General features: G+C 56.3%; 2 protein-coding genes across 2 annotated transcripts; both read right to left on the bottom strand.

The window, feature by feature from the left end:
• Window positions 1-9108: 9108 nt before the first annotated feature.
• Window positions 9109-9441, bottom strand: MIND_00407000 (Imprinted and ancient; the record flags this gene model as incomplete). Its single annotated transcript, XM_037360894.1, has 1 exon — window positions 9109-9441. The coding sequence occupies one exon, from the start codon at window positions 9439-9441 to the stop codon at window positions 9109-9111; it is 333 nt and encodes a 110-aa protein (XP_037223779.1).
• A 211-nt stretch (window positions 9442-9652) lies between these two features.
• On the bottom strand, window positions 9653-10510 carry MIND_00406900 (BZIP domain-containing protein; the record flags this gene model as incomplete). The annotated part of the gene is made up of 2 exons (XM_037360893.1): window positions 9653-10164; window positions 10216-10510. The coding sequence occupies 2 exons, from the start codon at window positions 10508-10510 to the stop codon at window positions 9653-9655; spliced, it is 807 nt and encodes a 268-aa protein (XP_037223778.1).
• Between the last annotated feature and the right edge of the window lie 10077 nt (window positions 10511-20587).

The raw sequence follows: 20587 nt of genomic DNA, 5'->3' as shown, positions 1-20587 counted from the left end.
CCGGTGATCGCATCACCGCCTCCGTCAGGCGCATCGCCGCCCCCGCCTGGCAATCCCCCTGGGACCTGGCCTGCGACATGGCGCAGGCATACTGCACGGAGCAATCATCAACCTTGGCGCGTCAAGAGCGCAGTATATAGTTCCGCTACCTAGCAGGCGGACCCTTAGAGTTTCTTCTCTTTGGATCCTCCCCTGCTAGGTCAGCCTCACTTGTATTTGCTTACTTCTATTCACTCTTTGGATCCTCCCCTGCTAGGACCTTGATCTCAGGCCTCCGGGGTTGCCCTTACAACAGAAGAAACTCTCTACGGGATCAACCGGACAAGATTGCTAGGTTCGGCGCTGACTCAGGCTCGGAATACGAGTCCGTTCCGCCCTCGTCACCCCCCCTACCACTTGTCCCCTCCTCCTCTGTCACTCCTGTCATCCCCGCACCTGTCATGCCTTCCGGAGCTACTCCTGACGCTGACACTCGGCTGGATGCACTCGAGGCGAAAATCGACCGCCTAACTGAGTGTAAGGGCAACCCCGGAGGCCTGAGATCAAGGTCCTAGCAGGGGAGGATCCAAAGCGTGAACATTGGTAAGCGAATATAAATGAAGCTGACCTAGCAGGGGAGGATCCAAAGAGAAGAAACTCTAAGGGTCCGCCTGCTAGGTAGCTGACTATATACTGCTTGTCCGTAGCTGCCGCTGTCGGGCACAGAAGGCTTGGGCGGCGTCGCAGGCGAGGTCCCAGGGCGACCGTCGGGAGGGCGTTGACGGATCGGTGATTGTGCGGGCGAGATGGAGGGCCGGACCGGAGTCGGAACCGGAGTCGGACCGGAATCGGAGACGTCTCCGAGGGGCCGAAAGGGAGGTTCCCCTGACACTGAGGCCCTTACTCTTCTCACCACCCAGGCTTCCGCTGCCGCTGCCGCCGCTAATACTGCTGGCGGACCCCAAACAACACCACCCCCGGAGACGTCGATTCCGACTCCGACTCCGGTTCAGGGCGACTCCGAAGCCCTTTTTGGCGACATCAACCTCGCCTCAAAATTGGTCTTGCGACCAAACCCCCCGTTCACCTTCAACGGCGATCGGAAACGCGGCCGCGCGTTTCTCTATGCGGTCCGCACCTACGCCCGCCTTGCCCCTGAGGCCTTCGTGGTCAACGGAGAGGCAAGCGAGGAAAAGGCCGTCCGCTATGCCATGTCGTTTATGGCAGAAGGACCCGCTCAGCAATGGGCGGAGCGCCACGGAAGCAAAGCCCCGTTTCCGTTTCCGTCCTGGGGCTCGTTCGTTTCCGAGTTTCGACTCCGGTTCGTCGAGGAGAATGAGCAAGATCACGCTCTCCAAGCTGGAGACTTCCGCCTATCACATGGGTACAAAGGATGTCTACCAGTACACCGACGACTTCGAGGACCTGATGGACCTCGCCGGATTCGAAGACGCGCTGGTCAAGGTGACCAAGTTCCGCCACGGACTTGACCCCCTGATCAACAACGGAATCACGTCCTCGAACGACCCCCGGACCTCCGGGACTACCTTAGCTGGCGCACCCGGCCTTCCGTCAATACGAGGCCCTGGTCCGGGCCAAGCTGATCAAGTCAGCCGCCCCCAAGACGCCTGGCGGTTTGATTCGGACTCCGTTTCCGGTCAACCGCATCCCGGCTCCGGCCCCTTTCCGCCCGGTGGCTCCGGTCGTGCCACCCGTGGCCCGCGCCCCCCTCCGGCCTCCAGCTCCCGTCCCCATGGAGTTGGATCGCACTAGGGCTCGGGGTGCCCCTCGTCGCGCCTGCTTCAGGTGCGGCGACCCAAACCATCTCGCCCGGGATTGCCCCTCCCCGGGACGTCCGCTCAATGGACATCCTCGACGAGGTGATCCAACAACTCGGTGACGAGATGTTAGCGGAGTTGATCGCCCGCTACTCGGACACAGCTGCGCTGCCGGAAACAGTCGCGAGTCGATGGCCGGAGAGGATTTTGTCCCCGCGACGAGTGACTGGTGTGCCCTCGTTCGGCGTCCGTAAATCGTTTCGCTTGTTTGTATGACGAATCAATTCCTTTGCCCTACAACGAGCCTGGAACGAAAGACATACCCTTCCCCCCCCTTTCGACTCCGTCTCCGACTTCGCCCGCGACTCCGGTCATCGTCCTTCGCCGCCTCACTGCCTGGGAAAAGAAACTGCCCAAGCAGTACACTGTCGCTGCTTCCCCTGGAGTGAACTCCCTCCACCTCCCGTTGGAGCTAGAGTCTACTACCAGCGCGCTTAAGCTCTCGCTCTCTGGCCTGGTTGACTGTGGTGCCACCTCCGACTTTATCGACACGAACTATGTCGCTCGGAATGGCATTCCGGTCCGCACCCTGGCACAACCGATTCCGGTCTATAACGTTGATGGCACTCCGAACGACGCCGGCTCCATCAACCAGATCGCGGACTTGGTCTTACGCTACAAAGGCCATTCCGAGCGTGTTCAACTCGCCGTCACTCATCTTGGTAAACAAGACCTTATTCTGGGGTACTCCTGGCTGCGGAAGCATAACCCGGAAATCAATTGGGAAACCAAGGAGGTCAAGATGAGACACGGTGCCCCCGCGGTTGCTCCACTTGCCGCGAGGAAGAACGGTTGAACGGACTGAGCTACGGCGACTCCGGCTGCTCCAGAAGCGACTCCGCTCCGGCCCGTTCCCCTCGGTCTGCACCATGGACCTCTCTGGGCCTGACGACGGAGACGATTCCGTCTCCGGTGACGACTCCGCCCTGCCTGATCTGACGCCGGACTCCGACGACGACGATGACGATGGTCAGCTTGAAGATGGTGACCGCATCTTCTACACCTTGTTCCGCCCCTCGGAGGAGATACGCGCTGGCAGTACTGTCTCGCAACGCCTGGCCGAAGCCTTCGCCAGGAACTCCGCCCCTGCGCCCTCCGAGATCCCGGACTGGGCTAAGGAGTTTCAGGACGTCTTCAACAAGGAGTCCTTCGACACGCTACCGGAGCGGAGAGCCTGGGACCACGCCATTGAACTCGTCCCCGACGCTAAGCCCACCAACTGCAAGGTGTACCCCATCTCGCCCCTCGAGCAACGCGAGCTCGACGCGTTCATCGAGGAAGGGCTTTCGACGGGCCGGATTCGCCCTCCAAGTCTCCGATGGCGTCTCCGGTCTTCTTCGTCAAGAAGAAGGACGGCGGACTCCGCTTCGTCCAGGACTACCGTGCTCTCAACGCGATGACTGTCAAAAACCGGTACCCCCTTCCGCTGATCAACGACCTCATCAACCGGCTCAAAGGCGCTCGTTACTTCACCAAACTCGACGTCCGTTGGGGCTTCAACAACGTCCGGATCAAGGAAGGTGACGAGTGGAAAGCGGCTTTCCCGGACTAACCGAGGCCTGTTCGAGCCCTTGGTGATGTATTTCGGCCTGACAAACTCTCCCGCGACGTTCCAAACGATGATGAATGACATTTTTCAGGACCTCATCCTTTCCGGAGACATCATGATCTACCTTGACGACATCTTGATCGCCCATTCCGACCTCCGGAAACACCGGCAGATTGTCCAGGAGGTCTTACGGCGACTCCGGGAGCACAAGTTGTACCTTCGAGCGGAGAAGTGCGACTTTGAAAAATCGTCAATCGAGTACCTCGGAGTCATCATCTCCCACAACCACGTCGAAATGGACCCCGTCAAAGTCGCAGGCGTCTCCGCTTGGCCAACTCCGGAAAACAAGAAGGACATTCAGCAGTTCCTTGGGTTCGCTAATTTCTACCGCAGGTTCATTCGGGACTTCTCGACCCTCGCGCGCCCTCTCTTCGTGCTCACCAAGAAGGACCAGCAGTGGACTTGGGGCGACGCGGAGGCCTCCGCGTTCCAAGCGATCAAGGACGCAGTCACCTCGGAACCGGTCCTGGCGATTCCGGACGACGCACGGCCTTTCCGACTTGAGGCGGACAGCTCTGATTATCGCGACGGGGCGGTTCTTTCACAATCCGCCCGGACGGGAAGTGGCACCCTGTAGCATTCTATTCCAAAAGCTTAAATGATGTCCAGCGCAACTACGAAATCCACGACAAGGAGATGCTCGCGATCATCCGCGCACTCGAGGAGTATAGACACTTCCTCGAGGGCGCCGCGCATCCCGTCGAGATTTGGACTGACCATAAGAATCTGGAGTACTTCAGGAAGACGCAGCACCTCAACCGGAGACAGGCCCGCTGGTCCCTCTACCTCTCCCGGTTCGACTTCACGCTGCACCACAAGCCCGGCCGCGACATGGGCCGACCTGACGCCCTCTCTCGGAGACCAGACCACGGAATCGATTCCGACAACTCCGACGTCGTCCTTCTGCGGCCCGAACTCTTCCATGTCCGCGCTCTCGAAGGCGTTTCCGTTTCCGGCCCTGGTTCTGAACTCCTGACATCCGCGATGCCCTCTCCGGTGAGCCTGACCTGGAGGAGCCCGTCGCACTAGCGGCCCGGCAACTCCTAAAGGTCCAAGGTCAAGCTCGAGGCCCCCGCTCCTCGCTCCGACGAGTGGGCTGTCTCCGGTGGCCTTCTTCACTTTCGTGGGAAGATTGTCGTACCTAAGGATAAGGACCTCCGGAGACGCATCATCGAGCTCTGCCACGACACTCGAAGTTGCCGGACACGCTGGTCGCTTCAAGACCTTGGAGTTGGTCTCCCGGAACTACTGGTGGCCTCAGATGTCTCGCCATATTGGCCGGTACGTCGCGACCTGTGACTTGTGCTGTCGCACCAAAGCACTCCGGAGACTGCCCCACGGAGAGCTGCACCCGACGGAAACGCCCCCAGAGCGTTGGCATACCGTCTCCGTCGACTTCATCGTCGAGCTTCCGGAGGCCCATGGGTACGACACGATCATGGTCGTCGTCGACACCCTTGGGAAGCGTGCCCACTTCTCGGAGTGTCACACCACGGTCGACGCAGTAGGGGCGGCTCGCCTCTACTACCGGAATGTCTGGCGCCATCACGGGACTCCGGAGAAGTACGTCTCCGACCGCGGCTCGCAGTTCATCGCGGACTTCACCCGAGAACTCTGGCGTCTAATCGGCATCAAGCCTGCCACGTCCACCGCGTACCACCCGCAGACAGACGGTCAAACAGAGCGCGTCAACCAGGAGCTGGAGCAGTACCTGCGGATCTTTACCAACTATCAGCAGGACGACTGGGATGAGCTGATTCCGGCCGCGGAGTTCGCCTACAACAACCACGTTCACTCCTCCACGCAACAAGTCCCCTTCATGACGGACACGGGACGACTCCCTGCGCATGGGCTTCAACCCGGAGTCCGTTCCGCCATGGAGTCAGTGAACGAGTTCCGACCGGATCGCCACTGGTGTCGCTGAAGCCAAGGCCGCGCTCACTAAGGCCAAAGAGGAGTACAAGCGCTACTACGACCGGAGACGCACTCCGTCTCCGGAGTTTAAGGTTGGCGACCGTGTTTAGCTGGATGCCTCTGACATCAGGACGACTCGCCCCTCGGAGAAGTTCTCCCACCGCCGCCTCGGACCATTCAAGATAGTCGTGGAGATCAGCAAAGGTGCCTACAAGCTCGACCTCCCTCCGCGCTACTCGAAGCTCCACCCGGTCTTCCCCGTCGTCAAGCTCGAGCTCGCCCAAGACGACCCCTTCGACGGACGCCCCGGCTACGACCAGCCCCCTCCGGACCTCGAGGACGGAGTCCCGGAGTGGGAAGTAGAGCACCCGTAGCTGTAAGATTTAGCCTAGCCTCCAAGGTACACCCAGGATATCCATTGTCTAGCCCACTAACTGCACGCAGCCTGGGTGCACCTAGCTATTTAGCCTAATCCCATGCAGAGAGTCCCTTAATCAATAGCATCAATGATGGGACAAATTGTTATCTAATACATATCATTTAATACTTATGCATATATAATACTTTAAACTCCTTTTCTTCAGGCCGATGATCCGGTATGTAGTTGGGAAAGGCCTATATCAATAACAATCCCAATTTGGACAAAAATGATGTATCATGATATAGCCATCAAAAGCACTGATGGCAATCAAAAATGGTTCCACAATAAAATCATTAATTTAAAGTGTGTGTTACCATCAGTCACAAGGTACCAGATAAAGGATAATAATATATTTTCCATAAAAACAATGCTTTGGCCTAGGGCGGAGCACTAGGCTAAATAACTAGGTATATACAGCCTCCTGGCTGTAGCTAGGGGGCTAGGCAATGCATTTCCTAAGTACACCTACTGGTTTTAGCCTAAATACTACCACTACGGCTCAGTAGAGGAAATCCTGGACGCAAGGGTGAGGTATAAACGGCTGAATTACTTCGTCAGATGGAAAGGCTACGACGCGTCGCATGACCAGTGGGTCCGCTTCGACCGCGTCTTCGCCCCGGAGAAAATCGCGGAGTTCTATCGTAAGTACCCTGGCAAACCACGGCACATCGCCTCTGCAACCTTCGACTCGATTCCATTCCGGTCTATGCGTTGGGACGCCGCATTCAAAGGGGGGTGATGTCAGGGGAACCTCCCTTCGGCCCCTCGGAGACGATTCTGATTCCGGCCCGACTCCGGCTCCGACTCCGGTGATCGCATCACCGCCTCCGTCAGGCGCATCGCCGCCCCGCCTGGCGATCCCCTGGGACCTGGCCTGCGACATGGCGCAGGCATACTGCACGGAGCAACGATCAACCTTGGCGCGTCAAGAGCGCAGTATATAGTTCCGCTACCTAGCAGGCGGACCTCAGAGTTTCTTCTCTTTGGATCCTCCCCTGCTAGGTCAGCCTCACTTGTATTTGCTTACTTCTATTCACTCTTTGGATCCTCCCCTGCTAGGACCTTGATCTCAGGCCTCCGGGGTTGCCCTTACATAGTCTCTCTAAGATTGTTTTGCTGATTAGCCTCTGTTACGTGTTCAGGCCCGGATTCCTATCAACATCACCTTAAAAAGGCAATTTTCTGTTCCGACTGACGCCGGACTTTTTATGGTAGTCCGTACACCTTGTCCGGCGGACAGTGTGCGTTCCGTGTTCCATGCCACGGACAGTTGATCTAAATAGTACAGTACCATAAAGACTTGAGAGAAGACCATGAAAGATGCCTTAGCAGTGTTCAGAATGCAATAAATGAAACAAATCGAATTTACAAATAACTGATCAACACACATAGCATACCATATACTACAACAGTGCTAGGTGCTAGGGTAGAGCGTGGCCTCCCCCCCCCCCTGCTGCCATATAGGGTAATATGTTCCCACAATCAGCATCGTGTGACCACTGATGTGATTAAAAAGTGGTATAAAAATTTAGTCTTTATGAAACTTTTTTTGTTTTCAAAAGAATTTATGTATTTGTATATGTTTTTGTGTAGGTATCTATGTACCTGGAACTCTCAAACACACATGGCAGGCCATATCACTGTTCAATATGTTCACCTCCTATCATATACCTGATGATGGGCCTGTGACATGGTGTGCTATCTAAGCTCACCACTTATGGGCCTGAAAGTATATGGATATAAGTATGGGGGGTTCTCAACCATACAAATTAGAGTGTATACACTACATTTCAGTGTCTTTACACCCATATAAAGTTCAAATCTTTATATACAAATTTTTTTTTACCCCCTGGGGACCGCCCTACCCCATGTGCCTGATGAGAATCTTGAACCCTTGTCTAAACATGATTTTTGTAAGTTTTTAGAACACAAAAAAATGGAGGGGAAAGATGAGAGGGAGAGGAAAGAATGGTATGAGTTTTTTTTTCCATGTCACACACTTGTGACACATCTATCAAAGATCTGCCAATGAAATGATGAATTTAGGGCTAGTTTCTGATGGAAAATTATAATGGAAACAACTGTCAAGGAGAGAACCTTCCAAATAACTATGTATACACTTATTATACAGTCCTTTATGCTCATTTAACCAATCTATTAGACATGCTGTAGAAATTGTGGGAAATTCCGGAACATTTTGTGGAATCTGGTGAAATTTTTCCTAATTTCGCGCAAGGCCTCTGAAATTTTCGGAAATCTCATGAGATTTCCGAGGGAGGTTTTTCCTGATGTACTACTGTAGTATTTTACTCAGTTCGCATGTCACGCGTCACACTTGCCATACAATTCGAATTTTTTTCGCATGTCACACCGTTTTGCTCAAAGTTGTGTCCCAAAAAGGCAATTTATGACGTTTCCGGGGCGCCTGCAGCGCCAAGAACTTCCTGATTAGGCAATAACTCGAATTCAAATTTTCGTATCAAATGTCATGCCATTTTTGGCATTCGAATTGAGTAAAATACTACTGTACATTGCTTTATATAGTATGAGTGAATAGTTCTAGGATATTCTACAGAGATGAAGAATAATGAGTAAGAGAACGAGAGAGGAACTCGAGGAATGCCGAGGTCCGGAGCTGAGTAAGCTTCAGCCGGTAATGAATATTAATGAAACCCAACACTTCCCCTCAAGCGCGAGTCCCATCGAGTCGGCGTGATGTCGAGAAGGGTCGCAATTGAATAGAGATGATGGGTCGAGATTGAATAGAGTTTTAATTGAGGTAATAATGACCCTGAAAAGGGAGACCTTTTTTCCTTAGGAAAAATGGATTTAGAAAGACACAATAAGTAGAACAGCAATCTTATCAGAAAAAAAAAGGAATCAACATTGTCATACAAAAAAAGCCTCTTATGCGATATCTTCCATTTTTTCCCACATATGCACCCTTTTTCGGCTACAATCTGAGAAACATTTTTCTGGTTAGATTTCCTTCCTATCTAGTTAACATTCTTTAAACCTTTTTTTCTAATCAATAAAGGTCACTATTTTTTCTCCTATGATTACCTTTATTAAAATTTAAAAACAAATCCTCCGGTTTTCTTCGGAGTTGTCAGGGTGACTATAAGCACCGCCCGGGGTGGCCGAGGCTGATGCTCGATCATGATATCGATCAGATTCTGCAGGTAACCTACAGACTCTACAGTATGTTGTCAGGTTGCTCATTGACAACATAGAATATGAATCAACAGATGGGATACTAAGGGTACGGGAATTAATACACAACAATATGTGATACAACCAAGATTGCGCGATACAAAATGCATATATGTGTCCGACTCCCAAGACATCTACGCCTTGCCAAAGTCCAGCACGATTCCGCGTTGCTTGAGCAAACTCTGCCCCATCAGCGCGCGCTGCCTCCAAATCGTCACGAGAGTATTAAGCTCATCGACCGTGTCCTGCAGGCCCTTCGTCTGCTCAAGCTTGCGCTTGCGGCTCCGCCGCGCCGCGAGGGTGTTGCTCCGTCGCTTGTTCTCAATCTCATCGAGCACTTCCTTGGTAGGCTCTGCGTAATCCTCATCATCGAAAGCGGCGGAGTGGCGGCGCTTAAGCTTGCGGGAAATGGACGCGGGGACGGCCTTGCGCGACGTTGCGCTGGGCGTCAGGTAGGTCCTCTTCATCGTCGGCGCGTCGTCCGGGAATCAGATCATTGACGGTGATACCCCTTCGAAGTGCCAGTGGCGTAAGGAAGCGACCGCGGCGCGCGAGTGGGGCGCACAGCCTGACTCGGAGGGGGTGGGGGGATGACGGGCGCTGTGGATGGGAACCGCGTCGAATGAGTGCAGCATCGGCGAGCTGGGGCTGAAGACGAGGAGCTTGCCCAAGTTCAAGTTAGGAGGCGCGGACAGCTTTTCGTTGTTGGGACCCGCCTCGGCTGTAGTCATCGGGAAGCGCCAACAGCTGCCCTGCCAGCTCGTTCTCCTCAACGGTGTAAGCAGCCTGAGGGGGTGGGGGCATGATGGGTGCCGTGTTGAACGAGTGCAGCATCGGCGAGCTGGGGCTGAAAACGAGGAGCTTGTCCAAGTTGGGAGGCGCCGACAGCTTTTCGTTGACGGGCCCCGCCTCGCTGGCGTCTGAGTCGTCGGGGAGCGCCGACAGCTGCCCCGCCAGCTCATTCTCCTCGACAGTGTAGGCGGCGCCGAAGTCGGCCTCCATCGCGAGGCGCGGCGTCGTCAGGAACGGCGTGTACGGCGTGTCGTGGGGGCTGGGGGAGTCGTATACGTCGTGCCCGAGCTCTGGCTCAGGGGAGTACTCGTAGTCGTAGTCGTCAAACAGCGGCTGGTCCGCGTACGCGTCGAAGTCGGCGGCGAAATTGTCGCAGACGCTCTGGAACTCGGGCGAGGCTGGTGGGGAGCGATCAGCGGCGGGCGCGCGGGGGCGGGGAGACGGGGTACCTGTGATGTCTGCGATGGCACGGAGCGCTTGGTGCTGCTCTGCCATTGTGGACGACACTGGTGAGTAGTCCGTAAGGGCGCTGAACGAAGGGACACTCCCGTGCGAGGAGTCAGAGGCGGCCCCAATTAGTCCATGCAACGTCTGGGGACTGGTGGTTAGTGACTGCGAGTGCGCGGTGTTGTCCTCGTCCGAGTCGTGGAAGGCAGTGCATGAAGGGCCTTCATGAGCGCGCCATCCGAGCGAGCTTGCTGCTGATGCAGTAGAGACCCGAGAGGACGAAGAGACGGTGGACATCGGCAGGGCGTGGCGGTGTGGCGACTTACAAGCTCGTGGTGAGAGTGTGCCAGTGGGTGTGGGCGAGGAGTGACGCGCGTCACGGTCGCGCGCGGTTTATAAGGCCGGCGGCGTCACGCATCACGGGCGCCTGTCGAGGCCTGTCGCCATCCCGACATCAGTCACAGCGAGGCTTGGCGCGATCCTATTGGACGCGCCTGCCGACCATCATGACGTGTAATGGAAGGCAATGGAACAACGTGGAACCCGCGGAACCGCGCCCGAAGTTTTTGATTTCCTACCTACGGCGCAGCTCTGCGCAACCTGCGGGCGGCGCCAGCGCACGGACTCCGGAGGAAGGACCGAACAGTTGACGACCTGAATGCTTCTCGCAATCGTCAAAATCTGGCGGACATCAATCTCTGACGATGACAGCCTGAGAATTACGCATCGAGACTCAAGGGTGACGATACTAGTAGCTGTTAACTCCAAGACCGAGCTCTGTTCCTTTTCAGTATCGCTCAACAGCAACTACGCGCAAACTATCAGTATAGGTCAGTAACTCCCCGCGGACCATGGTACCACAGCATACCTGATTGGCACTTGATTCTTGTCCAGTTAATCGATCTTATTCGTTATTAGCACGGAGTACAACCAAGGTCAAGGAAACTCGCATCGTCTCGGGGATTAGTGATTCGCCGGAAGCTGAGCGCCTGCGCCATGAAGAAATGAGCAAAAAGGGGTTGCGGGAGACAAGGGTGTGGTTAGACGGACCTGAGGCCTTGCTGTCCTGCTCACTTCTGGATGGATTCCGTCCTTCAGCGTGGCACTCTGTATACGTGCTATATGACCATAGTCAACGTGGCAGCGAGAGCACAAGACGAGGAAAGGATGAGCGCACTTGCCCAGCTCAGGGGGGCATTGAGGCGAACGACGGAGCTCATCTGCTTGTTTGAGATGCCTGGAGAGTATGCAGCATTGTGCGGGAAAGGATTGAAGGCGGCAGATGGGGGAGGAAAACAGAAATGTGGTGCTTACGTTAGCGTGACAGTCACCGTGACACGATTTTTTTTTTCATTCTTGACGGCCATCATCTCCGACTCCGGAGTCAATGCCACGCCCAACACCTGCCGCGTTACTACGGGAGAAGCTCGCCGCCGTGGACGCGGAAATCGATGCGCTCCGCAGCCAGCTCGTCGCCGCCATCGACACTCGTCGCGGAGTCATTGCCCAGCTACGCAAAGTTGCCTACTCCGGAATGACCGCTATACCCGCCGATATTCTGTGCGAAATATTCATTCGCGCGACAGAGACGAGATACATCGGCGACCATCGTACGCGACATTGCTCGCCTTTTCGTTTGGCGGCAGTGTGCCGCAATTGGCGAGAGATCGCCTTGAGGCTCGCTGGTATCTGGTCAACCATCACGCTGAGCGGGCGTTTTGCGGAAAAGCGGCTGAAGTTATGCTTGAAGCGGTCGCGAAACCATTCTCTAGAACTCGACGGTCATCTACGCCACTCGGCGCCCGACTTGCCGCAAAAGCGCTGTTGCCCGACTTGCCAAATACGTTGGGAACTTCGACGCATTGGTGGACGATGACGTCTCCGAAGTGCGGGAGCCCTGGATGCTCGCCAGCTTGAGAAGTCTGGAGCTTCATAGACAACACGGCGACGAGGAAATTGCCACCCCTGTTTCTCTCTTCGCCAATGCCCCGATCCTTCAAGAACTTGAACTGTTTGGTATCCGTCGCCACCAAATCATCCTTCCCTGGACCCAAATTTCAAGCTTTTCCGTCACCGACCTTGATATCGCCCACATCTATGAATTACTCCGCAGTATGCCAATGTTAGAAACCTTGAGGATTCTACTAGGAAACGCTAACGACCCAGAGTACGGTCTCGAAGGGCTGACTCTCCCGCCTCTGCGAACTCTCCACGTGGTATATTGCGATGATACCAGTTACAAATGGACCGACCAGCTTACGGTTCCTGCTTTAACCAACCTCCACATCACCCTTCTCGACTACTTCGTGGATAGACACCTGGCCGCTCTTATCCAGCGCTCAAAATGCACCCTCGAAGCTGTTACCATCAAAGAGCATCCGTTTACTCCCGGTGGCAAACAGACTGGCCATCTGACCCTGCTGAAACACACACCCGCGGTGATACTCTGGGCTTCGAGCCATCCATCGCGAAAGCTATTTTTACCGCCATCAATGCGACCCCATTGCCCGCGCTTTCCACGCTTCGTTTTGACACTTCCCTCGAGGAGCAGCCACTGGCCTCTTTCGCCCATTGGTTGAAGACCCACTGGCGAGGCTCGGCATCGCAGAGTCCGCCCGCCGGCGCACATGCCTTGAAGGAAATAATTCTGACATCCTCGCCGAGTTCTCTGCGCCGTGAGAGCGCAGAACGCACACGCGAGGAGCGCGATGCACGGCGCGTGGAAACTATTGGGGAACTGCGGCGGGTGGCAGCCGACAACCAAGGGGGTACGCGAATCGGCCGCAGCACTGCCGCAGCGGCCGCTGCAGCGGCACTTTGCACAGCCACGGTGAGCGGCAACTCAAGTCTGCTTTTCCTATCCATTACATCCTTGTACTGGGCTACATTTTGAAGAGAATGATTCAATTTACACTTGTATTAACAGTTAGAATAGAGTACAGTTGTGTTAAAGCCTTACAAAAATGCCTCATCAAAATTGGCACAAACAATGGTAAACAGCCGCGACGCGGCCCCAGCCGCACTTTGCAGCGGTAGATGGTGACTGCCACATGCCGCTGCCGCTGCTGACATAAGACTTGCAGCGGCAGTGCAGCGGCAGTTAAGCAGCAGTGCAGCGGCACGGCAGCGGTTGTGCAGCAGCGGTACTGCAGCGGCAGTGTGACATTGCCGCTGGGGTGTCACACTGCCGCTGCAATGTCACAATACTGCTGCTTCTTGACCACACTGCACTTCGGCAACATCTACTAGTGACTTGTACATCGTATGACAGGACACCATGCTGGCAGCCACCGGCACATACACGTCACGACGTGGACTTCGCGCCGGCGTTCGAGAGCGCGGTCAAGAGGAACCGGCCATGAAAGGCCCATGATGGCCCCAGTGTGAGGCGGATATGGGCCTCGAGCTCTCCCTTTCCTTCCCGCTGCTATCTAGCCGGCCCTGTGCCAGCAATTTCCAGCCGCGCATGCGTACCGATGTGTATGGCTGCAGCCTGACTCCTCAGTCTTCTCGCTTGGCGCACTGGCAGGGCAATCATCGCCGGCATGCGCCAGGACTAAGCGGCCTGGGTGCCACGTCGCATGACGTCAGTCTGGTACGCGGTGAGGGGAGTTCACGTTCAGTGATGTCTCAGATTTCTTTTGCGCGGTACCCTTGATTTTTTTGGCGTGCAATGCCACCTCGAGGTAACTTCCAAAAGTATTATTTAATCATCATGAAAGAGACGATCTGGCCCGCGCGGAAGCTCGGCCTAGTCCGAGTGGGCGGCGCACTTCGAAGCGGGCGGTCACATTTCCGGGATTGTTTTGCCTGGGCCACTGGTTGTGATGACTATGAGCCTTGAGTCTTGACATGGGGGGCCTTCAATGCGGAAGCGAGCGGGCAGCCGGAAAGTGCGGCACGGTGCCGTTCGAGACGGGCCGTGAGCGAATTGAAAGCATCGACGGCGGTCGCCACTCTTTTTGATCCCATGAGCTAGGTAAACTTCCACCCGCACAACACACTGTTACACACACCACTGGCATGGGTCTAGTCCAACTGTGTTGTACCGTACTTGCACGCCGAGTCCCCCCAGCTGCCAGCCGCGTGGACACCCAGCGTCAGTGTGAGCGCGCGGCGCCGTTCGATGTAGGTTTTTGATGCGGGGCCCGGTGTAAGGCCCCGGATCGCGGATCACGCGATCCGAGATAAGATAAGATTGTGCATGCCGCCGGAGTTGCGCTTGAGCGTGCCATTACTCCACAATGAACTCATTCTTTTATCATACTCTCCACTATGACATCAGTCCTGTAAATACTTATATAGGTGGAGCTGTTTTTCTGTATTAGTTAGTCTTTTCCGAGGTCAAATCTACAGCGCTTACGCCAGTTCTATCGCATCCCCGACCTCGCCGGCCTTCCGCCCTCGGTCTCCCCGTGTGCCGGGACTCGCTTGGTAAGCGCCCCGTCACATATTTTGAACTGCTCGCTACTGGTTTACAGTCTGTACTGACTCCGAGGGTCTGATCAACCCTTCCTGTCGTCTTGCTGTTGCCCTGACCAACCTCCGACGTCTCATGGCTACCCATCGAACCCCGTCTTGCTGTGGCTACCGGTCGCGCTCCTGCCCCCGACGCCCCCCCTGCTCGTTTGACGTCACGCCTGTCGTCATCCCGCTCCACAAGTGGAGCCGACCATCACTGGTGAGTGATATGGGTCGCGGTGTCCCGGCTATGCTGAATTCTCGCCCCGCCTCACGGCGTGCCTCCGGGCGTGTTCCTGGCTTTTGCCAGTCCTCGGCTTGCCGAGTCTCAGCTTGCTGAGTTCCCTGCGCTTTCGGGCGATGTCGATTGGGGTCGCCGGACGCCAGTCGCGGATCTTGATCCGGTTGACGATGATAGTGCTGGTATGACAACGCGCTTGTCGAGCGCGCGTCGAAGCCCAGTCATTCGTCCTACAAGTGTAGCACATTCGTCAATACATCAGTTTGAATCTGAGTCAACAACTCACCTTGCCATGGATGGCATGAGTGTTGAGGAGCTCAGCCTGTTGGCGCCCGGCACCAGCTGCTGGCTGATGAGGCTCGCTTTGCTGCGAGTCGCAAGTCTGCGAGTGCTGCCCCGCGATTTTCAAGGTCGCCGTCGCCACTGATTGAGTTTGACGAGCAGTCTCGTCAATCCTTTGATGATGGGTATGAGTCCCCATCCGAACATCAGAGTGTCCGGTCACCGACGCACCTTGGCCATATCAGCCCAAAGCCCTGTTAGCCCACCTTCAGCTGGACCTTCCCGCAACAAGGGGAAGGGCCCTGATCCCGGAAACTGGGGAGCAGTTGAGTTTTCAGAGGAGTTCTCTGAAGATGAATTAGCCGCGCAGCGTGATGCATTGGAAAACTTTGCAGAGTTGCATCACCGTGAGCCGCGCGTGAAGATCGAACGTCGAACGACGCCGCCGAGCTTTTTCGCGAAATTCTCGCCGTCCGAAGCATTCCTCTCCGGTGACTGTAGCCCCGGGTGAGACGTTGCATCTCTCGGAACACCCATCGAGGATGGGATCCACTACTGCAGGCTCTCGTGTGAGCGCTGCAGCACGGATCGCTGATCTGGAGCGCCAGATCAGCGAGTTGAGGCTTGCGAACGAGGAACACGTACCGGCAGTGAAGCCACTTGCTAGTCGTGCCGAGCGCTTTGCGGGTGAGCGTATTTTGCGGGGCGTACCCGCGGAACCACGTGTGAAGGGCACTCGCGCACACACCGTGGTGCCAGCGAGGCCATCGCGTGGCCCCCGATTTGCTGCTGGGAGCACTATTGAGCGCGCAATCAACGCCGCAACAGCAGCACCTGGGAACCCGCCCTCGCCAGACCCATCTGACGATCCTTCGAGTTCTGGCTCCGACGCGGAGGCCAACTCACCGGACCTCGATGGACTTCCTAGGCCAGGACGGCGCCAGCCTGCCGTTGCTCCACGCCGCGCCGAATCGTCGCGTCTAGGCTCACGCCGACGTGACATTGCGCTGCCCATGCTGTTGAAGCCGGTTAAGCCGACCGCGTATGACGGTTCGCCCGATCCCGCCAAGTACAAGAAATTTGTGCGGGAGGGTACCGCGTATGTGAATACAGGTCGTGTGCCTGCTGACCAGCAGATTTTCTACCTATCCCACTTTCTTGAGGGCAAGGCTGCAAAATTCTACGATCAGAAGGTCGTTTTGAACGAGCAGAACTACTCACTTCGCGACTTCTTCTGGGGATTGTTCGAGTTTTGCTTCCCCTATGAATTTCCGCATCAAGATGCGCGACAAGTTGAATCGGATGGTGCAGAAAGACGCACCTGTTATCGAATACACTGCTGAGTTCGAAACGACCTGGAATATCATTGGTCTGCCAGATGATCAGGAGAAGGTGGTCAAATATTGGCGCACCTTGAAGCCGGACATCCAGCGCGAGATGTACCGCCAAAGGCTCGACCCCGAGACCGCCCCCTGGGACGACGTTGTCCAAAGCGGCTGAGGACGCCGAGATCCTGCTCAGTATTGAGCCGGAATCGCCCGCGTCCGATGCCCTGGACAATGAGAAGGCGAAGCCTGACGAGAAATCGTCAGACGCCACCCAGAGGGACGGTGAGAGCGCTCACCGCAACCGTAGGCGAGGCCACGGAGGGCGCGTTGAGTCCGACAAGCCGCGGGCTGACTCACAGAATGAGCAGCTTCGCGCTGCGTCGGTCGAGCTTGCGACGAAGCCAGACGCGCTGAAAGAGCGCCGTATGTCTGTAAAGCGTCGGAACGAGCTCCTCGCGAAAGGAGCTTGCTTTACCTGTGGAGAAATCGGGCATCTGGCCCGAGACTGCCCCACAACGTCCACCATGAAGTCCGCCGTGAAGGGAAAGCCGCCGGGCTTTGGCGCTCACGGTGTGGACTTCTCGGAGCGCCAGTCTGCGCTGTATGAGAGCACAGAGGTGCTGGAGACGTTGGCGGTTGGCGCCGTGGGCTTGTCGTGGGCCGATGAAGTCGAATCGGAGTTGTTCAGCGACGGTGTCGTTGTCCAGGAGGGCGAGGGAGAGTCCACTGAAAGTCTGAGTGATGATTTTTCAGCTGGATCTTCAGAGCTTGTGGACAACGCACCTGGTGACGCTGCCTCTGAGCACCCCATTGGCAATTTCCTCCTCCTCAACGCAGAGCTGTCGTTGCAGAATGCCCAGCCATACCCAGGAGATGAAGGAGCCGTCCAGCAAACGAGCCGATTCGCGCTCGCTCGGCTCTCGGAGTCGCAGCTTGTCATGCGCGATGAGAGGTACGGCGTTGAGGTGTTGCTTGAGTCCCGGCAGCTGGCCGACTCTCGCTTCCGCATCGCCGCGTGGTACGCTCGCCACAGAGCCGCTTCATTGGGCTTTGGCACCAAGAATTTGCGCCGCCGCACGCGCTTCTTTGAATCGCTCGATGACGCGCTTGTCCGCACGGTGCAGACGGTCCTAGTAGACCATTTTGGACTCCATTCGGAGGGCGAAACTGTTCTGAGTCGGTTCGCGGTCGTCCCGAGCGCGAATTCACTCACCATAGTAGACTCCGCATCGGATGTCGTGGTGGTTCTGGACAAGAAGCGCTTACGCGATGACGCGTTTGATCTCATCACGTGGTATGAGTCAGCGATCGGCGACGCGTCGTCTGCCGTGTATTCAGTGCTGGATGGTGCTGATAATGTTTCCGAGTGGAAACCACGTGGATATCTTTCCAAGCAAAGATATGGAGGGCGTATGTAAGGCCCCGGATCGCGGATCACGCGATCCGAGATAAGATAAGATTGTGCATGCCGCCGGAGTTGCGCTTGAGCGTGCCATTACTCCACAATGAACTCATTCTTTTATCATACTCTCCACTATGACATCAGTCCTGTAAATACTTATATAGGTGGAGCTGTTTTTCTGTATTAGTTAGTCTTTTCCGAGGTCAAATCTACAGCTTACGCCAGTTCTATCGCATCCCCGACCTCGCCGGCCTTCCGCCCTCGGTCTCCCCGTGTGCCGGGACTCGCTTGGTAAGCGCCCCGTCACACCCGGACGGTCCGTCGGGATAACGAAGCAACGCTGGCACCGCCAGATCCCGGGGCCGGACACTATCGATGGCCCGATGAGCCGCGGGAAGCCCATGCATCATGCGGCAGCACAGGCATCCCCCGCCAAGGATCCGAGAAAAGCCGGATCGCAGCCGCGGCGTTGGTGCGTTTAACAGCCTCTAACCTGAGAACATTTTTTGTAGTGTCGTTCCGTTTAACTTGTAACTTGTACGTTGTGTTGTCCTCACAGGCCCACAGATCGTACAGCCGCGATGACGCAGGGCACGCCGGCGACACGGTGTGCCGGTTCAACTCCGGGTGTGGGCGCTGACTTGGTGTTGACTGTTTTGCGTCGTGCTTATGAATCTTGGACACACGGGCGGGAGGCAGTGCTGACTATCGCAGAGCATCCCAGACAAGCCAGCTCGATCTCCGTTCAGCCATGATCAATACTGGGTAGTTCCAGTCCGACGAGCCTCAAACGTCATTGGCGGCCTGCAAGACAGTGTCACGGAGAGTAATCAAGGCGGCATCTGGTGATACTGCGGAACAGCGATGAACGCATGAGCGCCAGGCGCGACATGAGACGCACCTTTAACGCCCACGGTCTCCGAGTCCCGCTTCAAAACCTTCCCAGCAAAAGCTATTTCGTCGATGTTGAGTCTTGAAAGCGTGTATCTGTACGCTGAGCCCCGTATACCCGTCCTGAAGCCGCGGGGGAGGATGACGGGGGTGCTATAGGAGAACAGCGAGTCTAGACGTCTGGAGTTTCGAGTCATATATGAGTCGGGCTTGAAAGAAGTTTCAGACTAGGCAGAAGTGGCCGTCTGAGCCTTTGAGGAGTGCTAATGAATGAGGACCAAGGGTAAGCCACATTACCAACTGGCCATAATCCAGTTGAAAAACGTCGGCGAGCCCCATACATCCGCTGATTCTGCTCGCAGCCTAAGAATCATGAACCAGTGGCCACAGGCCGCGCCGGCTATGAAGGAAATCAGTATTAAGCGGTCCCAAGAGGCCCACACACACCATGAGGATGGTCCACGAGCACGTATGATTCGCCCACCGGACTCCGCCTCAGGACCGCCTGTGCCGCAAGCCCGCCCAGTTGCCTCCTCCAAAGCGACGTGAGAGAGCGGAAGAAGCCGCGTCACATCGTGACACCGCAGAGCCGAGGCCCGGGCGCCACGTAAGCAGCCTCTCTTGGCGTCTCCCGTCACTGCTGCTATCCCGCTCCCTCGGATCCCCGCACCGGCCTGCCCCATGCGACTGAATCGATGCGGATACCGGGACTGACAAAAAGAATTCCCTCTGTCTCTCCCGATTCGCAACCACTACGCGCGCGACGCCGTCGAACGCGCTGCGCGGGGGACCGCTCGAATCAGCATCGGCACAATACATGCCTGCCAGTGCATGAGCGATGGCTCCTGACTGGTAGCGTAAGTGGCGCCGCTTGTCCTTTCGCTCCATTTAGAGGACATGGAATACGCGCACCGACCTCGTCCTCCCACGCGCCGACGCCAGCTCCGGTGCCGGGCCGGCCCGCCGCGCACGTGCCTCCCGCCGGACGTCCTCGGTCTCCGTGTTACTGTACGACATCGCGAAGCGCGCCCGGCCTCGACCCGGCGCGCTTCGAACCTGCACGCCGCCTCGGAGCACTTCGCCGACGCGTCGTTCCTGCTCCTCCGCACCTCGGCCGACGAGCGCCGCGCATCCGAGTCCCCCGTGCCACGTGCGCTTCCCGTCGCCCCGCGCGCCGTGGGCTCGGCTGCGCAGCGCACGCGCCGCGCACAGATGCAGCTATTCGGCGGTTGCGCGGGTTGGGCTTTTGATGGCGCCTGGATGATGATGGGGCTTTATTTGTGAGTATTCTACACCTCTTCCGATAATATTATCCGCCGCTTAGAAAACGGACGAATGCCGGAGAGTCTTGGGGCTTAATTTCGGTGGAATAGATCGTGCAGTAGCACGAGCGCAGGCTCCATAATTGGGATATCACACAAGTCGAGTTTGTGCTCGACGCGTGCGGAAACGTGCCAGTGGGATTTCAATTAATATTGATAGAGGGCGTTGTCTTTTTGTCTGGCGTAGATCAGCAGATTTGAGCGTCGTAGAGACTGGCGGTACCACAACTCCAATCAACCACTCGGTCTGCAAAGTGAAGAGGCGGCCACGGCACCGTTCGACGCGGTCAATGGCCATCATATAGCATAGTGAAGCCACCATTTTTATGAGGGGTTGTGCCAGGCTGCAAATTGGCGTTCAGCATCAAGTTTCGACATGTCCGGGATCGTTGTGCCCGGGCTGCTGTCTGTGATAACCATGAGCCTTGACCCTGGCGGCCCCCGGCG

Source organism: Mycena indigotica, assembly GCF_014461135.1.
Source record: "Mycena indigotica strain 171206Taipei chromosome Unknown Mind.scaff0003, whole genome shotgun sequence".
In the NCBI taxonomy this organism is placed as follows: domain Eukaryota; kingdom Fungi; phylum Basidiomycota; class Agaricomycetes; order Agaricales; family Mycenaceae; genus Mycena; species Mycena indigotica.
Note: the sequence above shows the minus strand (reverse complement) of the source record. Positions and strands in the feature narration are given on the sequence as shown.